This window comes from Theropithecus gelada, chromosome 13, assembly GCF_003255815.1.
Source record: "Theropithecus gelada isolate Dixy chromosome 13, Tgel_1.0, whole genome shotgun sequence".
NCBI lineage: Eukaryota > Metazoa > Chordata > Mammalia > Primates > Cercopithecidae > Theropithecus > Theropithecus gelada.
Window position 1 is genome coordinate 97,547,020 of NC_037681.1, and position 22,805 is coordinate 97,569,824.

At 36.6% G+C, this 22,805-nt stretch overlaps 1 protein-coding gene across 3 annotated transcripts in view; it reads right to left on the reverse strand.

The window, feature by feature from the left end:
• Positions 1–261: 261 nt before the first annotated feature.
• The window catches only part of LRRTM4 (leucine rich repeat transmembrane neuronal 4), a 784,553-nt gene continuing 762,009 nt past the window's right edge, over positions 262–22,805 (reverse strand). For all 3 annotated transcript variants that reach the window (XM_025353904.1, XM_025353906.1, XM_025353905.1), the window contains one exon: positions 262–618. In XM_025353904.1, coding sequence (XP_025209689.1) covers positions 397–618 — 222 coding nt within the window. In that variant the 3' untranslated portion in view covers positions 262–396. The remainder of the gene's footprint in view (positions 619–22,805) is intronic.

Consider the following 22,805-nt stretch of genomic DNA (forward strand, 5'->3'; position numbering starts at 1 on the left):
CCCCTGTTTATTTGCTCCCCTGTGGTTCTCCAGCCCAGGAACCATGCAGTGTAGAAAAATCAAATATACAAACAAACCTATATGTAGCTAGGGTGAAATCTATTTTTTATAAGAACTTGACACTCTTATTATTTACATCCGGGAGCATTTTTGTTTGTTCGTTTTATGTTTTAAAGCAAAGAAAGTTCTGCAGTCCTCCCGGTAATGCTGCAGGTGCATTCGCTGCCTTCTTGAAGCAGTTTTGTTTGTTTTTTCTTTTTCTTTTCTCTATGCCATAAATGTTTCAACAGGAATGGTGAGCTTGCTCGATTGCACAATTGTGTACACCCATTCTCCTTTAAGATGAAGGCCCTCCCTCCCCCCATGGAGCTCCCCAGTGAGGAGTTGGCTTCAGCGTTAGTTTGCAATTCTCTCAAGGTAGATGGTTGGTGCCGCCGACCTGGCGATGGTCGCGATGAAGCTGTGGTCTCGCCCCAGCTCCAGGCCGGGGCTTTCGTCCAGCTCTGGAGACACTGTCTCATAGCCCTTGGTGACATGGAGTGGCTGGTGGGCCTGGCAGTACCCCATCACAGGTTGGTCATAGCTGTAATATGGCAAGGGCTTCACGTGGTGTGGTATCTAGATATGAGAAATAGAAAGATTGGTTGATTATAAAGTTGCTTTGGAAAGATAGGACAACACTCATCAGATTGTATTTTTGTTCTCTTTCATGCTGTTTCAAGTCATCAGCTACAGATTCAATTACAAATAAACATTAACAAAATCATGATTACTATTTAACTCAATATTGTTTTGTCAGCATATTGTGCGTATATACTTTGTACATAAAACAATATCTTGCAACTTTTCATTGCTCTAGCTAGCTAGCTAGCCATTGCAATAACAGAAAGTTAGAAACAACCTAAATGCACAAGGAATTTTAAAATTGATTGTGTAGATCCTATATTTGAATGTAGATCTTAACAATATAGGGGAGGATCTATCTGTTGTAATATGGCAAGATATGGTACTAAGTGGAAAAAAAATTAAGGTGCAAAAGAATGTATGGCATGATCTATTTTGTGTAAATAAATATATTTACACTTTTACATATATATAAACATATATATAACTTTTTATTTGATATCTATACACAAGTGAAATCTTTACTATCATATGTAACTTTTATTTAGTTTTAAAAAATAATCACAATTTCCCATATATTAATTCTAACACTTTGTCACATATCAACACTGGACCAAAGAACTCTGGAATCATGGGAGAAGGCACATCTTTATGTTCATAATATGTAATGTCATTATTGGTTTTCAAGGTAACAAGCCAAATGTATGTCTAATGTTAGCATAATAGACTTGAGTAATGGTCTACAGAAATTCCTTTAATATAAAAAGCAGAAAATATTAGTTATAATAATTTTGAAGTTTGGTGGAGCTTTTTATTAAACCACACATTTCTGATAAAGATAAATGTATTCTAAATTTAGAAAAAAGCAAATGAGGCTTGCTTACTTCTTGCTCTCATGTTAGAATATTTCTCTTACTTGTGAGATACAATTTGACACTCTTGAACAATCCACAGATGAGAAAAGTGCAAAGGCTCCATTGCCCTGTAAGGTTAGATATTGTGGCAGTTTTTAAACTATTGACTCTCAGCTCCAACTTCCCTTCTGTGGTTGCTTTTAGGATGCTGAGGTTGGGACTTTGAAAACCATGTATCTGTTTTACTAGTGGTTTCCTGTTAGGCTTTGCCAATGGAGGGAGATGGCAAGGCTTGGCAGGGAGAGGGAATTGCTCCCATTGTTGGTTTCCTCTTTTGTTTCTCCCTGCTCCAGGAATTTATCGTAATGGCACGTCTTCATTCTGGCTATATCAATTTATTCCCATAGCAGCAGGTGCTGCCTCTTTGTAGTATTTCCAACACTTGCAGTACATCAACACTTGCAGTACATCCAACATTTGATCTCATCAAGCCCTCCTCAGAGACACCAACGCTAGCACCAGAGGGGTTTGAGGTTCATCACCACAAAGCCTCTCCTCCAAGCTTTTAAGTCTTAATGATCTTCCTTTTGTTGCCTCAGCCCCGAAGACGGTAGGGGTGGTAGCTACTTCCTAACATTGCTGTTTCTGTGATACCATGGCAATATCTTAGCCTTTGCATAAATTTGGTTAATAACTCTATATCCACTTAGCATCCTTTCTAAAAATTCTTTCTTAAAATAACTGATATTGTGTCAGTCTCCCTACTGGACTATGTTTGAATCCTTCTGTATCTAAAAGTGTGGAAATTAAGTTGTTTTGATTTTATAATTTACTAGAGTTAACCACCAGAGGTCTTATGGCTCCCTATACTGCAAGGAGTTAACCAGTCTTAAATATAATTTAGCAAACTTATTTTTAGAAGTCATTCCTCTGTTTACTATGCAAGTTCCTCAAATGCTCTTAAAACTAGCTCTAGTATTTTCTTGCTGGTATTTTTATTAATGTGATTAATACAACTTTGACACAAGTTCACTATCTATTTGCATGACAATTATGTTTTTAACACTTCTCTGCTTATTAAGATGAAAGTCACCTCCTCACAGTTTTTAAAACTTAGATTAAAGCAATGTTTTCTATGGGCGATTGCAACTCATTAGTAGGTTATGAAATCAATTTTGTGAATCCAAATAAGCATTTAAAAAAATTAAATTAGCTAGAATAGAAAGTATCAGAGTATAGAGTAAAGATAAGTTGTTCATAAGAGTTTTGTCTTAAATTTACGTGTGGGAACATCAATGTGTGTACTGGGTCACATTTTGAATTTTGAAAATTGGGAATCATAGTAGAACATGCTTTTGAAAAAATACTTGATCAAAGCACATATTCAGATTACAATTTATTTTACAGGGACTGACAATAGCCTAAATTCTGTTTTTATTATTCATTTCTATTAACTCGCAAAATTCACTGCTTTTCACAATGAATTGGAAAATTAAATTAATATGTAATGCTTTGTTTCTGATTTGTTGTTGTTGTTTTACTTCTAAAGGAGGGTAAAAACTATTTTCAGGAAGTCTTTTATGAAATAATAACAAGAGAATTTCTCATCAAAAAAGTTATTGATAAAATCTTGAATATACCATTCTATTCTTTAAAAAGGAGAATTGCAAAAAATACATACTAGGTCAGAGTTGTGATGGATGAAGTGATGTTTTAAAAGTTGAACCTTAATTTCTGTGCTGACAGAGAGAGCTAGGAAGAGACTGTAAAGTGACATGGCTGAATTACTAGATACTAAATAAAAGTTAGCCCTAATCTACCTCACCCCAAATTGATTGCTTTGTTTTGTTATTATTATTTCTTATCAGTGAGACCTCTTTCAATCAGTACAGGTTCAGACGTAAAATGTTTGTCAGCAGGATCTATTTTAGGAAACCTCATAGGATTTTTCAGTGTGTCAGATTCCTGGAGATATGTGTGATTGGTGTCGTGGGTCACTTAAACTCCGAGAAAGCATCGAAATGTAAGAAGACACTTTGTGCTGACATTTCAGCAGGGAGAATGTTTTGAAAAAGGACTTCCTAAAAGTAACATAGCCCATTCGTACTCTCTTGTTAATGGGTGAAGTAGCATAACTTGAAAATCACATAAAAAATTCAGCAAATTATTTCCAAATGGAAACAACATTCACTGATTATAGAACATTTGTTCTACACTTTCACTTAAATAAATGACTGATTTTCTGCAAATTAGCCACATTACTAAAAGACATCAACATGAACATTAAACATGGGTTGTGGTGTTGTTCACCGTCTTGTAGCACTGTCAATGGTCTTCACAAAGAGGAGATACTTGAATTCACACACACATACAGAACAGTGAATGTGAGATGAAATCAGGACCTTAGGGATCTTTTGGCACAACCAGGTGAATCTACAGATGAAAATAAGTAGCTCATAAGTGAATATTGTTGAATTTGCAATGTTTACTTAAAGCCTTTTAATTTAAACTATAGTGGGAGAGAACAATTTCATAGCTAATAAATCATGGTATTTGTCTTCGAATTAAGTTGACTTAAAAGTCAAGGGACCTGCATTAACTGCAAAGCTTTAGGTTTACATATTACACCATTTCTGAACTGAGCAAATTTGTTTTGCTATTACAATTGTAGTTTATTTTTTTACAACACACACAAAAAAGGGGGGCTTATGTCATATTCTCTATTGTAATTGAGACAGGCTTAAAACCTCTTGGAGAGTAAAAACCATTGTAAACTTCCCTCCTGCACAACAGACCAATAGCAAGAATTCAATAGCCAAGTGCATTGGCAAGCTTTGAAAGAGCATCTGAAATGTTTGCTCTTTTACTCTTCAAGTCTGTTCTATAGGTCACTACGTAATCAACTGAATTCCTGGGTTCTGAAGAGCTTAGAGGCTGAGGTCTTGTACTTTATAGTAATAGTGTACAATACATTAACCACCTGGGTCCCTGTGTGTGTCATTGTTTCCTTTCCAGTAGTCAAAACAAAGTATCCTTAAGTTTTGCTTAATTCAGATTTGGTATTTTTGTAAATGTGTTCTCAGAGCCTCTCCAAATGGTTCTGTGTTCCATCAGCTCTCTGATGAGCTCCACTCTGTAGCACAGCAGAACAACACTATTTAAAGATGTCCTCGTTAGCACACTTGACTGCTCGTTGACTGCATTGGAAGCTGTACTTTATTTACAGATAATGGATGTGGAGCATAGAATTTTAAAAACACATAGAGAAATATATTCTACTATCCTGAAATTCTGCCATTTGATACTCTGAAGTATATGAGCACTTTAACATAAATCACATTAAATTTTTCTTTCATGCAGAGATAGTTTAAATCTGAAGTAGGTTGTGAAAAGGAGGAACCATTATGACTAATTATAAGTCACTTTAATCCTTTTGAGTTTCAAGTAACTCCTCTGAAAATAGGGATAATAGTGACAACTCATTGACCTCTATAAATTTCAGAAAATGCTGACAGTATTCCCTGATACTGAAAAAAGAAGGAATACACTGAAGGGACATAGTCACACTCTGGTTTTACTCAACACTGACAGTGTCTTTCTTGAAAGGTGACATGTCTTTTGTCTTACAGTTTCCATTTAGAGAGATGCTAGCACATGATGGCTCACAGATTGGCTCATTAACAAGCCCTTCAGTCCTATTTTCTGTGCTAAGAAGCTTAGAAACTTTTGTGTATGTTCTGGTTTTCCAAAAACTTCATTTCTCATTTGGCCAGAGTATTTTTTTTCTTCAAATACAATAAAGAAAGTTAAAAGTGACACATTTTTTTCAATTATACGGGTTCATAGTGTTAATGATTCAAAAAGAAAAGTCAGGGAGAGAGCGTATTTTTCAATGTTGGGAGGCAGGATAATTATAGAGGACTATGTGGAGTTTCACAATCTGAAAATTGATTCAGATCCCATAATTCTACATCTATCATCATTATATTTAAAGTGAGAAATGAACGTGTCTGTGTAGTAAATGTGAGAACAATGTGAAATAGACTCTTGATATATATGATCATGAAAGGCTTTTGAAGTTCAGTTTTGCTATGAGCATGCAATTCCAACATTGTGACCCTCTTTTCTCAAAGGTAGTAGCATTAGTTGTAAGTCGTTTAAGAGTTGGATCATTTTAAAATTACCACGGATTATCATTAGTCTTATTTATTAACTTTTCATGAACATTGTTCACATTTCAGCATGAGTTCTTTCAACTGAAGTCATAAAAGTAGATTTTCAATTTTCTAAATGACATTTGGTCCCTAATTTTCAGAATTAAAGGATAGTGTCTAACTACTCAGGCCATTTACAAAGTACCACCATATAAATCCAGATGAAGAATTCAATGCAGTTGAATTGCTTAATGAAGATAGACACTTCACTTATTGGAAGTAAAATTAATTTTAAAATGACTATCCATAGCTAAATGAATATATAACTTAGCTGTTATTCTACTGACTATATTAGTATGTGACAACAATGGACAAGGAATAAGTATATGTAAACAAGTTTGGATAGTGGATTTTTTCAAGAACTTTTATTTGTTTTTTTTTTTGTTTTTTTTTTTTAACTTTACACATTCTTTTTTTTTTTTTTAATTTATTTATTATTATTATACTTTAAGTTGTAGGGTACATGTGCATAACGTGCAGGTTTGTTACTGATAGAACCTCAACTCATTTAACTTAGACAAAAGAGAAATTTAATTGGCTCATAGAATACAAGACAGGATATAATGGCTAAACTAAAGGATGAGCAAAGACAGCACTGAGTATTAGGAACAACTGAACCTAGGAACACAGTGTCATCAGGGTTCTGTCAGGGTCCTGCTGATCAAACGTGCCTGATAGTTTCAGCATGTTATCTTCATATCCTGGCTGCCAAATGGCTTCCTACACCTGACAGACATGTAAGTGTGAAAACTCTCAAGTTTTATGTATTCTACTCATGGTAGATAACATTATGGCTTCAGTTATTTCTAGCACCCCTCACCAATAGGTGAGGTGTCTACTTTCCTTTGCCTAGAATACAGGCTGGCCTCGTAACTTCTCTTGACTGATATAACACAGTGACGGTGACATTTTGTGAGTTCCAGGAGCCTAACCTATCTAGCCATTGCTCTGTGAATATGCTTGGGTTATTTTGCCAGAGGATGGAGGTTATGTGGAGTGACTGGCATCTTAGACCAGCCAGTCTCCGCAGTACTCACGGGAGCTCATCACAAGCACATGAGCACAACAGCAAAGTCCGCAAAAGGCCCTGGATAAGCAGAATTGCTCAGCTAAGCCTAGCTCATATTGCCAACCTCCACAGACTCAAATATATGTTTTCTGTTGTAAGCTAATCAGTTTTGGTGTGGTTTGTTATGCAGTAAAACCAACAGCACAGCTTCCATTACCAAAGGGGACTATATTATGTGGTCCCTGGTACCACGTTCATAAATATATGAAAAATCTTGATTATTTTATCTTAGTAGTCTATCCCTGAACCATTTTACTATACTTACCATGTTCAATATTTATATAGATTAAGTTGAAGTAACTTCTCAGTTCTGGTCATGGGGAGGAAGTTTTGCAAAGATAAGACAGCTCTCATACAATTAAATTTGATTATTCTGATGACTAGAAAACTTATTTTACAACACTATTTTGAGAAAGTACCTTAAGTTCAAAAGTTAACTGTTCTGTATTAAGATGGAAATTTGAGTCCTGAACTGTGATTACTAACTCCAATTTCCCATTCCAATTAGTTTTGTAAAATGAAGTGTTTTTAGTTTTTTGTGTTTCTTTTTTCATCACCAAACTAAAATTCTTAGAAACTTCTTCAAGACAGAGAGGACAATATATTAAACGAAAAATGTACCAGTGAATCATTTGATGCAGCTATAGAAAAAAACTGGAGAAAAATTATTTGCAAAAGAATGAATCTGTCACTAGCATGGTATATCCAGGTCTGGTAAAAAAGGAGAAAAATGCAGAGTTTTGAGCAGTTCTCTGAACCTGTGTAAAATGAGGGAGAGCATTGGAGTTATAGGAAGAAAAGGAGCCTTGGCCTTACTCACAGGGTTCACGGTGTAGAATACTAAAGAAAGCAAGAGCATATCTGAACCAGGAAACTCACATTCTATTTGTAAACTAGAATTAAACTAAGTCCCCCAAACTGACTGAACAGACCCTCTTTTGGCCCAGGGGACCTCGAAAAAAACTGGGTTCCTGGCCATGTTAAAACAGGAGGTCAGACATGCCTCATTACACCCACTCCCTGGGGCAGTTTAAACACAAGTGACCAACATTGATGTTAAAATAGCTATAAGACTGAAAGAACAGATGCTTTGTGGCAATAAGATACCAAATTATAGGCAAGACCTAAGGCCATGCCAGGCAAGGATTAAGTCATGCACCCCTACAGATCATTTTGACCCAGTATGTTGTGGTTTGCTCTCACAGCCTGACTCTGGCACGGTATCACATGATAATTGGTAGACTTCTTTATCTTAACTTAAACATTCACTTTTATGAACTTCATGTTTTTAGACATAGCTTTGTTCCTTTAATCAATTGCAAATTAAAGAATCTCTGAACCCACCTATGACCTGTAAGCCCTGGCTTCAGTATATTCTGCCTTTTTAGGCCAAACCAATGAATGACCTCCATGTATTGATTCATGAGTTTGCCTGTGATGTTTGCTTCTCTAAATTTTATAAAAAAGAGTTGCATTCTGACTGCCTAGCGACCACTTACTCAAGGCTTCTTGGGTTTATCTCTTCCCCAGGCTGTGCTCACTCATATTGGATTAGAATAAACCTCTTTGAAATATTTAAAACAGTTTAATTTGTTCTATCATCATATTTAAAGAAGAGGGTAATTCTTCAAGTGACTTCCTAAAACAAAATCTCTTTTCCTACTGTTTTATTTCTTGTTGTTCATCTGCCTTTACCAGTAGCAATTTTTCTTTCTCCAGTGTCATAGTCAACTGGTTCATTAATCAAACCAAACCTCTCTTTAAATAGAGGCCCATGCAATGTCTGAGCTCCTAATAGGTGATAAACACAAAAATTTCCCTCCCTAAAGGGAAGCCATAGTAGTGAAAAATCTCCAGAAATAAGAAAAATTCAAGAATTTGAAAGAAGATGATGAAGGCAAGATTTACTAAAAATGAATGAAAATAGAAACAATTTAAAAGGTATTCTCATTGAACTCCCTCATCTAAAACATTGCTTAGATACCTAGTAGATTTTCACATATTTGTTGAATGAAAGAACAATAATCATGTCCTTTTTTATTTTGTTTTGAAGATGGAATAAATAATAAATCTAAAAATAATCTATTTAATTTATGGAACAATTCATTAAATTTATTGACATTTATTTTAGAAAATCTTAAAAGGAAAACAAGAAGATAACGGAGCAAATTGATGCCTCATTTCCATTTCTTTTCTTATGAGCTAAAATGTGTATAGTAGATTGAGCATGTAAAATGCATAATACTCAACACACTAGATGTTGGCTTTTTATACTGATTGGAGTATTGGGACAATTTCAAACTTTCATTTTGACAAAAATTTCTCTACAGCATTTGTTTGTCTTGTCCTGTTGTTATACAGAGGTGGGAACGTGTACTATTTGTGCACTCAACAGTTATCCAAATTTTAACTTTTAAGTCAGTCAGGGGATAAGAGAACAAAACATCCACTTCCATCTTTATTGCTCTCCTACCAGGATTTGTTGTCTATGAGGTGCCCAGAGAGTTGATTAAGTTAATGAATGAGGTACTAGCCATCTTTGAAGTTAGCTTTGACTCCATTAACTGAGAAACTTATTACATTAGCAGCACTCTCAGCATTCAGTGAGGTTTTAGGCTAATGAGCTGGATTAATTAGCTGGTATGAATTTCTAAAGGCTTTCCTTCTGTAGCTCCAGCCCCTAAATTAGAAAGAGTAAAGTCTCCCCAATAGTGCATTGTAAGCAAACACCCTATTTAAGTGAATCTATATAAATTTGCCTCCAAAGTACTTAATACAAAATAGAAATGATAGAATTTCCAATCACATAACTTTCTCCTCTGTGAAAAAAATAATTATAGAAGTTTTAATGATGTACAGAAGACGAGTTTCTCCTAAAATGGAAAACAGTGATTATTACTTGGACCCAAATTCCCTCCAGGAAAATTAAAACCATACAAAAGTAAACAAACAGAAACAAATCCTATCAGCCTACACAACAGGATCAATTTCAGATATGTTTGTTTTAATCCCTTCTCAGCAATTTGAAAAAGGAAATGAAAGCAGGAATGCAGTACTAAGAAGGTGTAATCAGCATTACAGAGTTTTCCATTCAAGTTCACTTGCAGTTTCTCTAATATTCAGAGTAACCTCTTCCAGTTTTCATATGAATTTGTGTAGTCTTCTATCCAGATCTGTATTAAACCATTTCTAGTGCCCTTAACTTGTTTTACGTAAGAACATGCATCTTGCCTGAGGCGAATGCAACTGATTTGCTTGCCTTTTGCAGATTTTGAAAATATACACACTTCATGACCCCCCTAATGCCTCCAATCTGACGGTGTAGTGGGCATTCAGTAAAACCTAGGAAATCAGTTAACAAATGTAAAACTGAAATGAAATTCACATGTCAGGGAGGCGATTGGATTTCTTTCTATCATGTACCTCTGTAAAGCAGAATTGTATATCCCATGGTAAAAGTTTAGAACCTACAGACAGACACAGAAGGAAGAAAACTGCAGAGGACATATACATGCTTGATACAGTAAAATGATAACCATGCAAATATAACTTCTTGGAAGACTGGCTGGTCCTCATGAAAAGAGGCATTGAGATTCACATTTAATTACAAAAATGGGAGAAGCCCATTTAGAAAATGCAATTAAAATTTTTATTCTGATTGAATATATTTTGGAACAGCATGGCAAAATGATTCACAAATAATACTGTCTCATATTTTAAATAAAATGTGTAAAGGTCTAGGTTCATACCTGGATCTCTGCCATAGATTGTATACTATTAAGGAGTAATTATATGAAAGTGAATTTGTCCTAATCGTTTATTTATTTATGTATTCATTTCATTATTCACATGGTAAATATTTATCACAGAGGTTGGCAAACTTTTTCTATAAAGGGTCAATAGTAAACATTTTAGACTTGCAACCCACACAGTCTCTATCATAACTACTGCAATCTGTAACAACCACTCAAGTCTGCCTTTATCATGAGAGAACAGGCTTGGACAAAACATAAATGAATGAACGTGACTGTTTCCATAAAACTTTACAAACACTGACTTGGGATTTCATTTAATGTTCATGTGTTAAAAAATATTTATTTTCATTTGATTTTTTTGTTTCTAACCATTAAAAAAACTAAAATCATTTAGTTTCTGGGCCAATTTTCTGAGAGTTAGGCCTTGTGTTAGGAGCTGCGTACATAAAGAAGAATAAAGTAAGGGTGCTGTACTCATGGAGTTTATTAAGAACTGACAGAATGAGACAAACCTAATTCCACTTCCCGGTGGTTTAGACTGCATAATACAAATCAGTAAAGCCGAGGTAGAAAAGCACTCCCAGCTGGCGGGCATTGCAGATTTCACTGTGAAGGTCCAGGTCTTCTCTAGAATAAAGCTCTCAGTTCATCCCAGACAATGAGCTGGACTCACGTAACCTTGGTACTTGGAAGTCAGACTTGAACCTTCAGATGGGAGTGCTGAAGTCACTATTCAGGTCATTTTGATCAAACATGATCTGGCAGGATAAAAGCACACTGACCTTTTAGAGACGATCTTACAGAGACACTCTTAAGCCAGCAAACCTGCCCCTGGGTGTATGATGGCTTATAACTCAAGGCCTGGGAGAACTTTGGTCATTTTGTAAAAGAGGTCAGGTTCACGAGTTATCTAATCATAAACAATGTTTTTTTCCCCACTTATTTTATGTATGTGTGTATGTGTGTGTGTGTGTGTGTGCGCGTGTATGTAGAAGTTAAAAATGAGCCTTCGTTTTATTTCTCAATTTCCCCAAGCCTTTTCCTCCTGTACTTGGACTTTTGTATTCACTATTCTCTTTGCCTGGGATCTCCTTCTTCCCCCCCATTTTTTTTGCAGTGGGCTTGAGTTTCAGCGTAAATGTTATGCTTCTGGAGGGGCCTTCTCTAACCACCTGTTTAAAATGTCACCCCACCCTGATTCACATATGTAAACCATTTCCTGTTTCAATTCCTTGTTTATTTTCTTCATAACATTTTTTAAAAAGTTAAATATTCTTAGTGATGCTTATGTTTCTCCTTTGCTAATAGTTTACCCCAACGTAAGCTCCACGATGTCAGAGAACTTTTATGACAAGTTTGCTGCTGTGTGTAGAATGCTTCAATAAATATATATTATAAGAATGTATGCATTTGAGAGATATTTATTAGAAAATTGAGTTGTATTTGGAAGAAGTTTGCCTCTAAAGCTGTGAGCATCTCCCTTTCCTTTTCCTTTCTCTACTATCTCTCACCCATTCGTACTTTCAAATTAAAACAGGAAATCTAGAATCACAGGCCACCATTTTCAGTCTACAAATATTTGCATACCTGGCATGTGATGAAAGCTAAAGATATTAGAATGACTAAAGCTATCCATAACCTTTAGGAAGCCGTAGTCTAATATGGAATACAAATGTAAGCAGATTTTTGTAACTAATTTCATTTGTGGTGAAATGCCATACTGGAGATGCGTGAAAAGTGGCAAGGAAGGAAAGAAGAGGGAGGAGATGACTGTCAGGTGGTTTCTGAGCCAAAGAATGGGTGCTTATGAAGTTAGCAAGAGACAGACTGGTGCTATGTGTAGCTTCCATATACAGACAGCACTTCTGCTACTGTTGCCCTGGTAGCTGGCCACATATGTACGATAAACAGCCTACTACCCAGGTTGTACATATCAAAAAGCTACTCATTGTCAAATCTTGGTTTATCCAACTCACTCACAACTTGCCCTTGTATAGAATGGAACACCCTCGATCACTTTAGCCTTTATCCTCACCTCCCAGCCCAACAGTGACTTAGTCTTTTGCAAAATAATCATCTCTACCTTCTAATGAGCAGTGAAAACTAACCATAGGCCTGGGGTGTGTAAGGACAGGTCATGAATTTGGTTGCTTTCTCAGTTGCTGCGGGAAAACAAAGCAACCCCTGCCACCCCGATTCAGAAGCCAAGAGGAGCCATTTGAGATTTCTTCAGTCATGCAAGGTGCCTTTAGAGCAGTGGTTCTCAGTCCTGGCTGCAACTTTGACAAATCTGTAGTGATTTTAAAAATACTTATGTCTGGTCCCTATCCCAGATAAATTAAATCAAAATGTCTAGGTTATGGCCCAGGCCACGCTATGTTTAAAAAAAGCATCCCTGGTGATTCAAATGTGCAACCTAGGTTGATAACACCACTTAATGTTAAATTTAGGTTGCTTTTGCCTAAAGATGTAGGCCGAGCAGGGAGTACACGGTATGATTTAACAAATTCCCTGTGCCTGTCTGGAGATCGCTTGACTCAAAACAAAGCAGACTGCTTCCCAATAAAAAACCACCAAATGTGGTGTACACCTGTGTTTTTTGAGCCTCCAACTAAACTTTCTTTTTTCTTAAGCTCATTACCACTAATTATTCTGTATCACCAATTTGAGCCTCTTCACTTGGCCCTATTTATATCCTTTTTGGTGATTAAACTGCCATCCTCTTAGTTACCATCAATTTGGTTATGTATATATTCCATTCTTTTGTCTAAAGTTAGGTATAATTCAGTTGGGTAAGTTTAACAGCCATCATTATACACATGTTTTCTAAATAGCTACTTGTAGGTGAATTTACCTTGCATTGATGGCGGAGTGCCCATAAATGTTCAGTCAGCTGGAGAACTCCTTTGGCTAAACACTTTCACAATCTATTTCTTTTATTTTTTTTAAGTAATTTAATTTACTGAGATGGTAGTAATAGCCCATTCCACTCTGCACTATAGGGAAGAAAGGGTATTTTTATCTACTTAAAAGCTAATAAGAACTCTCGCTGTTGAAAAATATTCAAACCACCCAATTATTTCCATCAAGCGATAAATTTAAAGGAAAAGAAAAAGAATTAAAACCTCAAAATGTTAGCAAATAAGCAATAACGACAAGCAGAAACTTAGGGGAGGACCATTAAATTTATATCTGCTTTAAAGCAACCTGATGCTCAAATATTAATATGTTAGGGGACTAAAAAAGGATGTCCTCTGACACTGGAAATAATAAGCATTGACACATAGTTCATGAAATTCACCATTTGTGGTAGTAAATCATAGGAGGAGATGATTTGTATGTGTGAGACTACAGAGAATAGCTTGCAAAAGCTGTTCTCAAATCGTCCACTCACCCACCCGCAACTACAGCCGCTACCCATGCCAAAGATCACAGGGCTTATTGACTTGGCTCTAACTGTTATACCACGCTCCAGCATGTACCCGCATGGTCACGTGCTTGCAATTCCCCATTGCTACAGAGCATTACCTTTACAGACTACCTCCAGTAGCTCCTATTTCAGAATGAAGCTAAATTGAATATCTAGATTGTTTGACATACTCCAGGGGAGTTAAATAAATTCATTACGCTGCACTTCATTATTTCTCTTGGCCATCACCCAGAATATAACCTCTTCTGGGCATCTAGATCTCCTCCACACCATTTCTATAATATTATTTTTGTTTTTCTCTGCCCTAATCTTTTTTCTGCTTTTCTTACCAAAAATTCTACCCTCACCTCTCAAACTCTGATTTCATTACTAACTACCCTTCACCCCAAACTACTTTAATGAAGGTGTGCAGCTTCCTCTGCTGTGTATTATGATTTAATTTTATGTGGCTTCCATACGGAAACTCAAAGTGCCTTTTGTCAGGACAGCAGATAATTTGCATTTATCATTCTGAAAACATGTAAAGTCTCCATGATTGTTTTAACTCATCATGCAGCAAAACTCATTGATTTAGACTAATTAAGTAGGCCAGGTGAGGTGGCTAATGCCAGAAGTGCTAGCACTTTGGGAGGCCCAGGTGGGAGAATTGCTTGAGGTCAGGAATTTGAGACCAGCCTGGGCAACATGGTGGGAACATGGCTCTACACACCAGGGTACAACTCTTTAATGAAAGCTGTAAATTACATAGCATTTTAAAAAACAGAGTTTATGTCATGTGAAACAGGAAGTTTGTGTTTAAATAACATAACATCAACAAGCTACTAGTGTATTTTCACTTCTATCCCCTTGATGGGTAGAGTTTATGTAATATGACTGATGGAAAAGAGAGAACTAATTGGTTGACCAAGCAGAGCCTAGGATGATTGAGGAGAAAAAACAGAAGATAGAATTGCATTCTCTTCCTGTCTATCACCTAGGATTGGGGAAGTAGGAGGCAATGAAAAGGTTTATAAAAGAGTCTGTGACACACTGAACACTAAAGGTGGCATACATATGCTAGGGAGTTTATTCTCCCCTATTCCGGGATGAAAACCAGTGCTCTCATACCCTTTGTCTAGTTAGTGTCATAACACTCTTTGCACTGTGGACTGATTACTTGTGTCTCTTCAAAGTTATTTTTTAAAGCCTTCACCCCAAATGTGGCTGTATTTGACAATGGGGCCTCTAAGGAAGTAATTAAAGTTAAATGAGGTCACAAGGGTGGGCTCCTGATCTGCTAAAATTAGTGTCTTCATGAAAAGAAATAACAGAGAGCTCTCTCTCTCTGTGCTTGCACAAAAACAATCATGTGAGCACACAGTCTGTGGCCACCCACAATGTAAGAGAAGAGTCCTCAGAATGAAACCTACCTTGATAGCACCTTAATCTTGGACTTCCAGCTTCCAGAACTGTAAGAAGAAAATGTGTGTTGTTTAAGCCGCCTAGCCTATGCAGATGAGTTAGGACGATCCAAACATATGAATAGAGATTTTGGTACTGTGAAGTGGAGTGCTTCTCCAAGAAAAGCTCAAAATGTAGGCATGGTTTTGGATCTGGGTCATGGGTAGAGGCCAGAAGAGTTTTGAGGTCCATGCTAGAAAAGCACTAGGTTGTCATGAAGAGTTTGTCGGTAGAAATATGGAAGATGTTAAAGTTAATTCTGGTGAGGAATCACAAATAGAGAAGAGGGTTAGAGCATGTTTAGAAATACCCCTTGCTTCTACCCACTAGATATATTTTATATATATTCTTTTTAGAGAATATATAAACAATCATAAACAGAATGGTGGTAGAGGTATGGATGATAAAGGTCATTCTGGTGAGGTCTCAGAAGTTACGAGCAGATTATTGGTCACCAGAGTCCTTGTAAAAAGAACTCAGATGAATGTGTTATAGTGTTTAGAGGAAGAAAAAAATGTTAATGATGAAACTGGATATTTAGCTAAGGAGATTTCTAAGCAAAATATTGCAGGTGCATTCTGGATTCTCCTGACTGCCTATAGTAAAACAATGAGATACAAGAGATGAATGGAAGAAGAAATTATTAATCAGAAAGGAATCAGAACTTAAAGATTTGGAGAATTCTCAGCCCATGCATATTGCAAAAAAAAAAAAAAAAAAAAAAAGGGATAGAAAGAGAAAACGTGTTCTAAAGAGAACAATAAGGCTGTGACTGGACCATTACTTGATAAAGTGATTATAGAATTATATAAACTGAGGCCCGGCATGGTGGCTCACATCTGTAATCCCAGCACTTTGGGAGGCCGAGGTGGGCGGATCATGAGTTTAGGAGATTGAGACCATCCTGGCTAATATGGTGAAACCTCATCTGTACTAAAAACACACAAAAATTAGCCGGGCGTGGTGGCGGGCGCCTGTAGTCCCAGCTACTCGGGAGGCTGAGGCAGGAGAATGGTGTGAACCCAGGAGGCGGAGCTTGCAGTGAGCCGAGATAGCACCACTGCACTCCAGCCTGGGCGACAGAGCGAGACTCCGTCTCAAAAAAATAAAAAAAAAATACAAAAAAATAAGAATTATATAAACCGAAACACTGCCAGTTTGAACTAAGGGAGACAGAGAAAGTGGGAAAGAATGAAGAAAGACTGCTGAACTTCTGGGATCCCACCAGGAGAGGATTATAAAGCTATCCAGCTGCCAATGTAAATTTTCCCATAAGAAAAGGGAAGAAAAGGGAAGGATGACCCGAAGATTCTTCAGAGATCATCTGGGCCGCCCCTCCCAGCATAGGTCCAGGGGAAATGGCTGATTCCTCCTTGATTTCAACATGACAGGCTCTTGCTGCCTGCCTGGAAAATTGTGGAAGTGGAGCTGCCACCTAAAGACATGGACCTAAAGTCGTGGATGTGGAGTCACCACCCAAGTTGGTCCAGAAAATGGACCACCACCCACGTAGGCCTGGAAAGCGGGGGAATTGAGCCATAAAGGATTATTTCTGAGCCTTAATATCTAATGGAGTTTGCATTGTAGTGGAATTTTTTTGGGACCCATCACAACTTTCTTTCCTTTCTCTCTTTTAGAATAGATCGTCTATTCTATGCATGTCACAGAATGATGCTTTGGAAGCACGTAATTTGTCTAGTTTCTCAGTTCACAGCTAGAGAGGAATTTTGCCTCAGGATGAACTATATACTTCCATTCTCACCTATATCTGATGGAAGTGATATTATTTGAGAGTTTAGAGTTTATACAGGAAAAAGTTAATGTTTTAGGGGATGCTTGGATGAAATAAGTTTATTTTGCATGCAAACAGAACATAAAATTTGGGGGAAGAGGAGCAGAATATTATGTGTCCTAACCCTGAGTATGGCTATATTTGGAGATAGGGCCTCTAAGGTAGTAACTAAGGCTAAATGAGGTCATAAAGTTGGAACACTGATCCAAAAGGATTAGTGCCCTTAACAAGATGAGATTCTAGAGAGTTATTTTTCTCCCTTTTTCTCTTTTCTCTTGTGTACAAAGGAAGGTCATGTAAGCACAGATGAGATGACTACTGTCCACTAGCCAAGAGAAGGGGCCTCAGAATGAAGCCTTCCTTGCTATCACCTTAAGCTTGGACTTCTGGCCTCCAGGACTGTGATAAACAAGCTTCTGTTGTTTAAACCAACCCATCTGTGGTATTTCATTCTGAGAGCCTGAGCCTGCTAACATAGGCACCCTCACCATGGCCTGGTAAGGCTTTGTATGAAGACATGTGGATGATATCACAATGATGGAGGAAATGTAGCTGCAGCTGATGAACTATTTTGTGAGAAAGTATTGTTAGTTCTTCTCTAGGTATCCAAAAACATTTCTTGAAAGAGAGATGAGTGAAATTCTGCAATTTAACAATTGAGTAGTGGCTTTGGTGGCATTTACCTAATTTATAGATTCTGGACTGAGAAGCAGTCTGCAAGGATCATTATATTGCCTGCCTGTAGATACTGTGATCTTTCTCCAGAGAAAGTACCTCTGAATTTAGGGAAGAGCCTACAGGATTACAATCATTTATCATTTCCTGAACATCTTCCTCCATTCTCCATTACATAGTATGGATCTTTATAGCATTTAAAGGCAGCTGGAACTGGGAGGGGGTTATACATGTGGGGAATTGTTCCTTTCTTGTGCCTTACTTTTAACATCCAATTGAAATCCACACTGGAGCCATTTATACATATTTAGGCTCTCTTTCTCATCGTATCCAACTGGGGACCATGGAATTAATACACTTTCTTAAGATCCTCTAAGGTGCAGTTCTCCTTGTCTTTCTGCATTATCCTAAAGGACCACGACTACTGAAATGGAATCCAGGCAACTCCAAATTAATCCATGTCTTTGGATTGCATACTGGTTAAACTCCTTTCACCCCTTCAGTTCTTTTAACCACCCTTCTCTGCCCTGCATTGTGCCCAAGGAGGCTTGTTCTATGGCTAGATTCCTTCATCACTTTCCCTTGTTGTCTGACTTTGATTCATTTCTGTAAGTGAGAGGCACCCGGTGGCAATAGGAGAGGTAGTATTTGTTCCTTGCCAATCATTCCTGCCTTGTAACTGGTTTCTGCTACAGTAGTAGTTGTCAACCTGTTGCAATTTTGCCTCCTAGGGAACTTTTAGCAGTGTCTGGAGACATTTTTGGTTGTGGAGACTGAGGTCTACTGGCATCTAGTGGGTAGACACAAGGGGTGTTTCTAATCATGATACAATGTGCAGAATACCCTCTACCCCCAAGGAACAAAGAACTATCTGATCTAAAATGTCAAAAGTGCAGCTGTGGAGAAACCCTAAGCTATAAATATAGATCTTGTTAGATGAGCCCTCTAGACAATCCGTCCTTCGCAGCTACAGCTCCTACCTAGATCTGATAACCCTGCATCTTCACTTTATCTCTTCAGGCCAAGTGGAGTGGTAAGAGCTTCCTGTTGTTTCTGTTTGAATTCTTCACCACCCTTTGCAGATCCTCCCCTTAACACTGCTTCTATTTCTACAAAATTCTCTTTATTAAATTCTCTTTTTATTCAAACTTTTGAGTGTACAGTATTTCTTTCTGGGACTTTGACTGACATATAGTTTAGGCACACATACAGCAATTTATATGGATGTTTAACATCATCTTAATTTGTGTATTACAATAGAGGTGGAATGACAAACTTCTTTCATCTGTACTAATTGCTAACATTTATTGAGTGATGTCTCTGTGCCACCCATCTTTATGAGTACTTTATGTGAATTGAAAACTCATTTAGTGTTCACAGCAATGCTATAATTTGGGTAATAATATGATTCCCATTTTAAAAACGGTAACATTGAGGCACAAATGTGAAATGACTTGCCCAAGATCACATACTGGAAGTGGTTCTTAAACCTTGTGCTCAACTACTATCTCATGTAGATACTCTGCCTGCAGAAATAAACCACTCTATAATATCTACAACACAAAAAGCTAAAGTTGGCTCTAGTTTATCATCCAAGTGTGCATCACAGATTTTCAGGGTGGCATTCAAGGGAAGTCTTGATGGCAATCCATGCTCCCACTATACATAGCATTTCATTTTCTCTTTCTTTTCCTTCTTTTCCTTAACTTCTTTCCTCCTGTCCTGCTTCCTTTTTTCTCTTCCTTTGTTCCTTCTTTATTTTTACATGCCTCTTTATGTCTACTCTTGCCTATTTTTGCAAAATGTAGGTTTGTCTCTGGCACCTGAATGTTAACATGGAATGGGTTCCGTCTTTTGAGTCAGAATGACACTCAAACCATCAGAAACAGAAAGAATCTATGAAATATTAATTATGCCTATTCCTGGGATTTAATGAAATGTTAGGCATAAAATCATTTAAACATTAATTTTATAAGTGCCAGTGCCTTGAAATGACAATATAAGCCAATTTCATAAGAAATTTGTGACATATAATCAATTGATTCTTAAAGACTATACTTAGGAAACAGAAAAAGCAGGTTTTAATTTATGTGCATATTATATAGAGATAGAATCTTTTTAAAAAGACAAAGTGATATAATTTATGTAAGGCCTTTGGTTTGAAAATATAAAAGGTTGCTATTTGAAAGTAATAGCTTCTCTCCTCTAAGAAATTATGACAATAGAGGAAAAGTATGTTGGTTGCTTTACATGCAACAATTCTAAGACTGGTAACTTCTACCCATTTTTCATTACAAATACACACAACACTTAATATTGAAAGCTGAGTCCAGCCGACACTATGATAAATTGATGCCTTGGTGGATGAGTGAAATCAGACTTTTTTCTTAGAATAAATATTGGCTTTTCATTAGGTCAATTCAGAGTTTAAAGTAGCATGCAAAAGAACTACCTAGGAAGTGATGGCTTTTTCAAAGAGGTTTAAATACTCCCTCTAGAGATATACAAATTATCCAGGCTTGCAGAAAACATTTTTTCCCCAATTTCTATGTCTAATTGAGAGAAAGCACAACATAAATGTCCTAAATTTATATATGGAAAGAGTTAGGACTGGAAGTTTATGATTGTTAATTCAAAGAGCTCTTCTATTTTGTCCTCTTATAGGTACAAATATATCCTCAAAAATTAGGAAAATAAAAAATCCCTTATTATTGATGGCAACTTTCTCTAAATATCTTTCATGCAGTGTGAGAACAAACATATTCTCACTAGGCATTGCAGAGACTTCACTGAAATTAGATCTGATTCCTCCTGCATGAAACCATTAAAGATTTCTGAAGGATTCAGAGAGATGAATTGCCTTTTTCATTATCTGTCGGGTATAGAATATGCTGGGGACATGCTATATTGAAATTCACATAAAACTGACACAAAGAAATGTCTTCTCTTGATGTACACATCACTCTAGTTAGTGTTATGGAGAGGTTTGAACAAAGATATCAAATGAAGCATCTTGTGGCACAGTTTAAGAAATGATTCATGATTTCTTTGAGGGCCTCCTCATAATCACTAAATAGTTTTAGGAACAGTGGGGCCATAAAGAATGTATTTCAGTTCATGGCCATAAAAAGAGGCAGGTGAAAGTCATTAACATCTTCATAAGACAAGAAGGAACGTTCTGCTTCCTTGATTTCATAAACTGCCACCACTATTTAAGGAACTCCTATTTATTTATACTAAATCTACCCTGAAAAACACACAGAAAAGTGGTTTCTAATGATTCCACTATGTTCTTGTTCCCAATCACATGTAGGACTAGAAAAATGTCCTGATAAATAAAATGAAGAAATTAATTCGGAAGATATTTAAAGCCTGCTTTTGCCTTATTCTGTGTTTTCTGTGAACACAAACTTCTCTGTTGGGAGTAGTTGACAATGATAATATAAGCTAAGCTGTGAAAATAATTAGATGAAGTTTGGATTTGAGACGTCTCAAAAGCTCATTTGCAACTAAAAAAAAACCAAAAAATAATAACAAAAACAATAACAAGTTTGTTAAAATCCTGTGCTCAGTGTGCCCAATGTTCTTTATCACACTGGTCCACCTAGTGTAATTCACTTGACCTAGGATTTTATTAGAAATGCAAACTCTCATGTCTGACCCCAACATACTGAATTCGTATCAGTGTTTTAACAGGACCTCCCACATGACTCGTATTTATATTAAAGTTTGTGAAGCACTGCTTTACTGATCAGTCGTTCCATGGTAATTATCTATCAGAATGGAAATTGTATTTTTCATAGGAAAAATAGCAGCCCTAAGTTTCTGCCATGCCTAGATAAAAAAGGGCATTATAACAAAAAATAATATCTTTTTTTTCAGAATGCTGAGAAGTGGTTCTTCCACATCAGCAGCAATGACGTCAACTATAAACTCCTTAGAAATATAAATCATTTATCCCCATCCCAACCTACTCGATCAAACCTCTGGGCTTGGGCCCAGGAATCTGTTTGAGCAGACCTGACATTATTCTAATACATACTGTTGCTTTAAGCGTGGGAGATGAAGACTCACCAGATGTAGTCAATCAGTCTGAAAGTCAATTGACTAGAGTTACCAAATAAGAGGAAAATGTAAATTTCAAAAAGGGGCTTAGATGGAAAATGGACTTTTTTCACGAACAATGCCAAGTTTTAAAGGATTGATATTATAATACATGTGAAATAGACTATGATTGCTGCATTTTCTCCAATGTCGTAAATCCTAGTCTTTCAAAACTCACACAAAATATTAATCCCTTCAGGAAACTCATTTCTTGACAAGAGTAACTTTTTGCTGTTCTGAACTCCTATCTCCATCATCTGTATTGACCATGTGGTGACTTTTCCTTTGCAATAATTGTTACCAGGGACCACAGAGGAACTGCCTTCTGGAGTAGTGTAATGTTCTAGAGGGTAAGGTTTTTGTCTTGTAGCTATGTAACCCCCAGCCACCTCGGACTATATCTGCAACACAGTTAATATCAAATATGTGTTTTCTATTTAAATGTTTGTTAGTCTTTTAATTTTGGGATGAAAAGGCCAGCTTTTTTGGTCTGTTTCTGATTTGGAGGTCATTTTAATTCTTTTTAAAAGATGAGTAACTACCTGGAAAATATATTGAGGTCTCTTGATTAAAAGTAAAAGCTATGTAAAATACATCTCCTTTTACATATTAAGCATTCTTTTAAAAACCACCAACAAAGTCACAGAAGGTCTTTCTCCCCCCAGTAGTACAATTGAAACATTTGACATAACATAAAATATGTCTCCATTTTCATGCATTTAAATTTCTAATTGTTTCTCGATCCCTTGGAGAGCTTTTCTAGGTCAACTAAGTACTCACACTGTGCTACACATTCCAAGAGTCCAAGTTAGCCTTTTCTCTGTAATCCTCAAAAAATAGAATGCTAG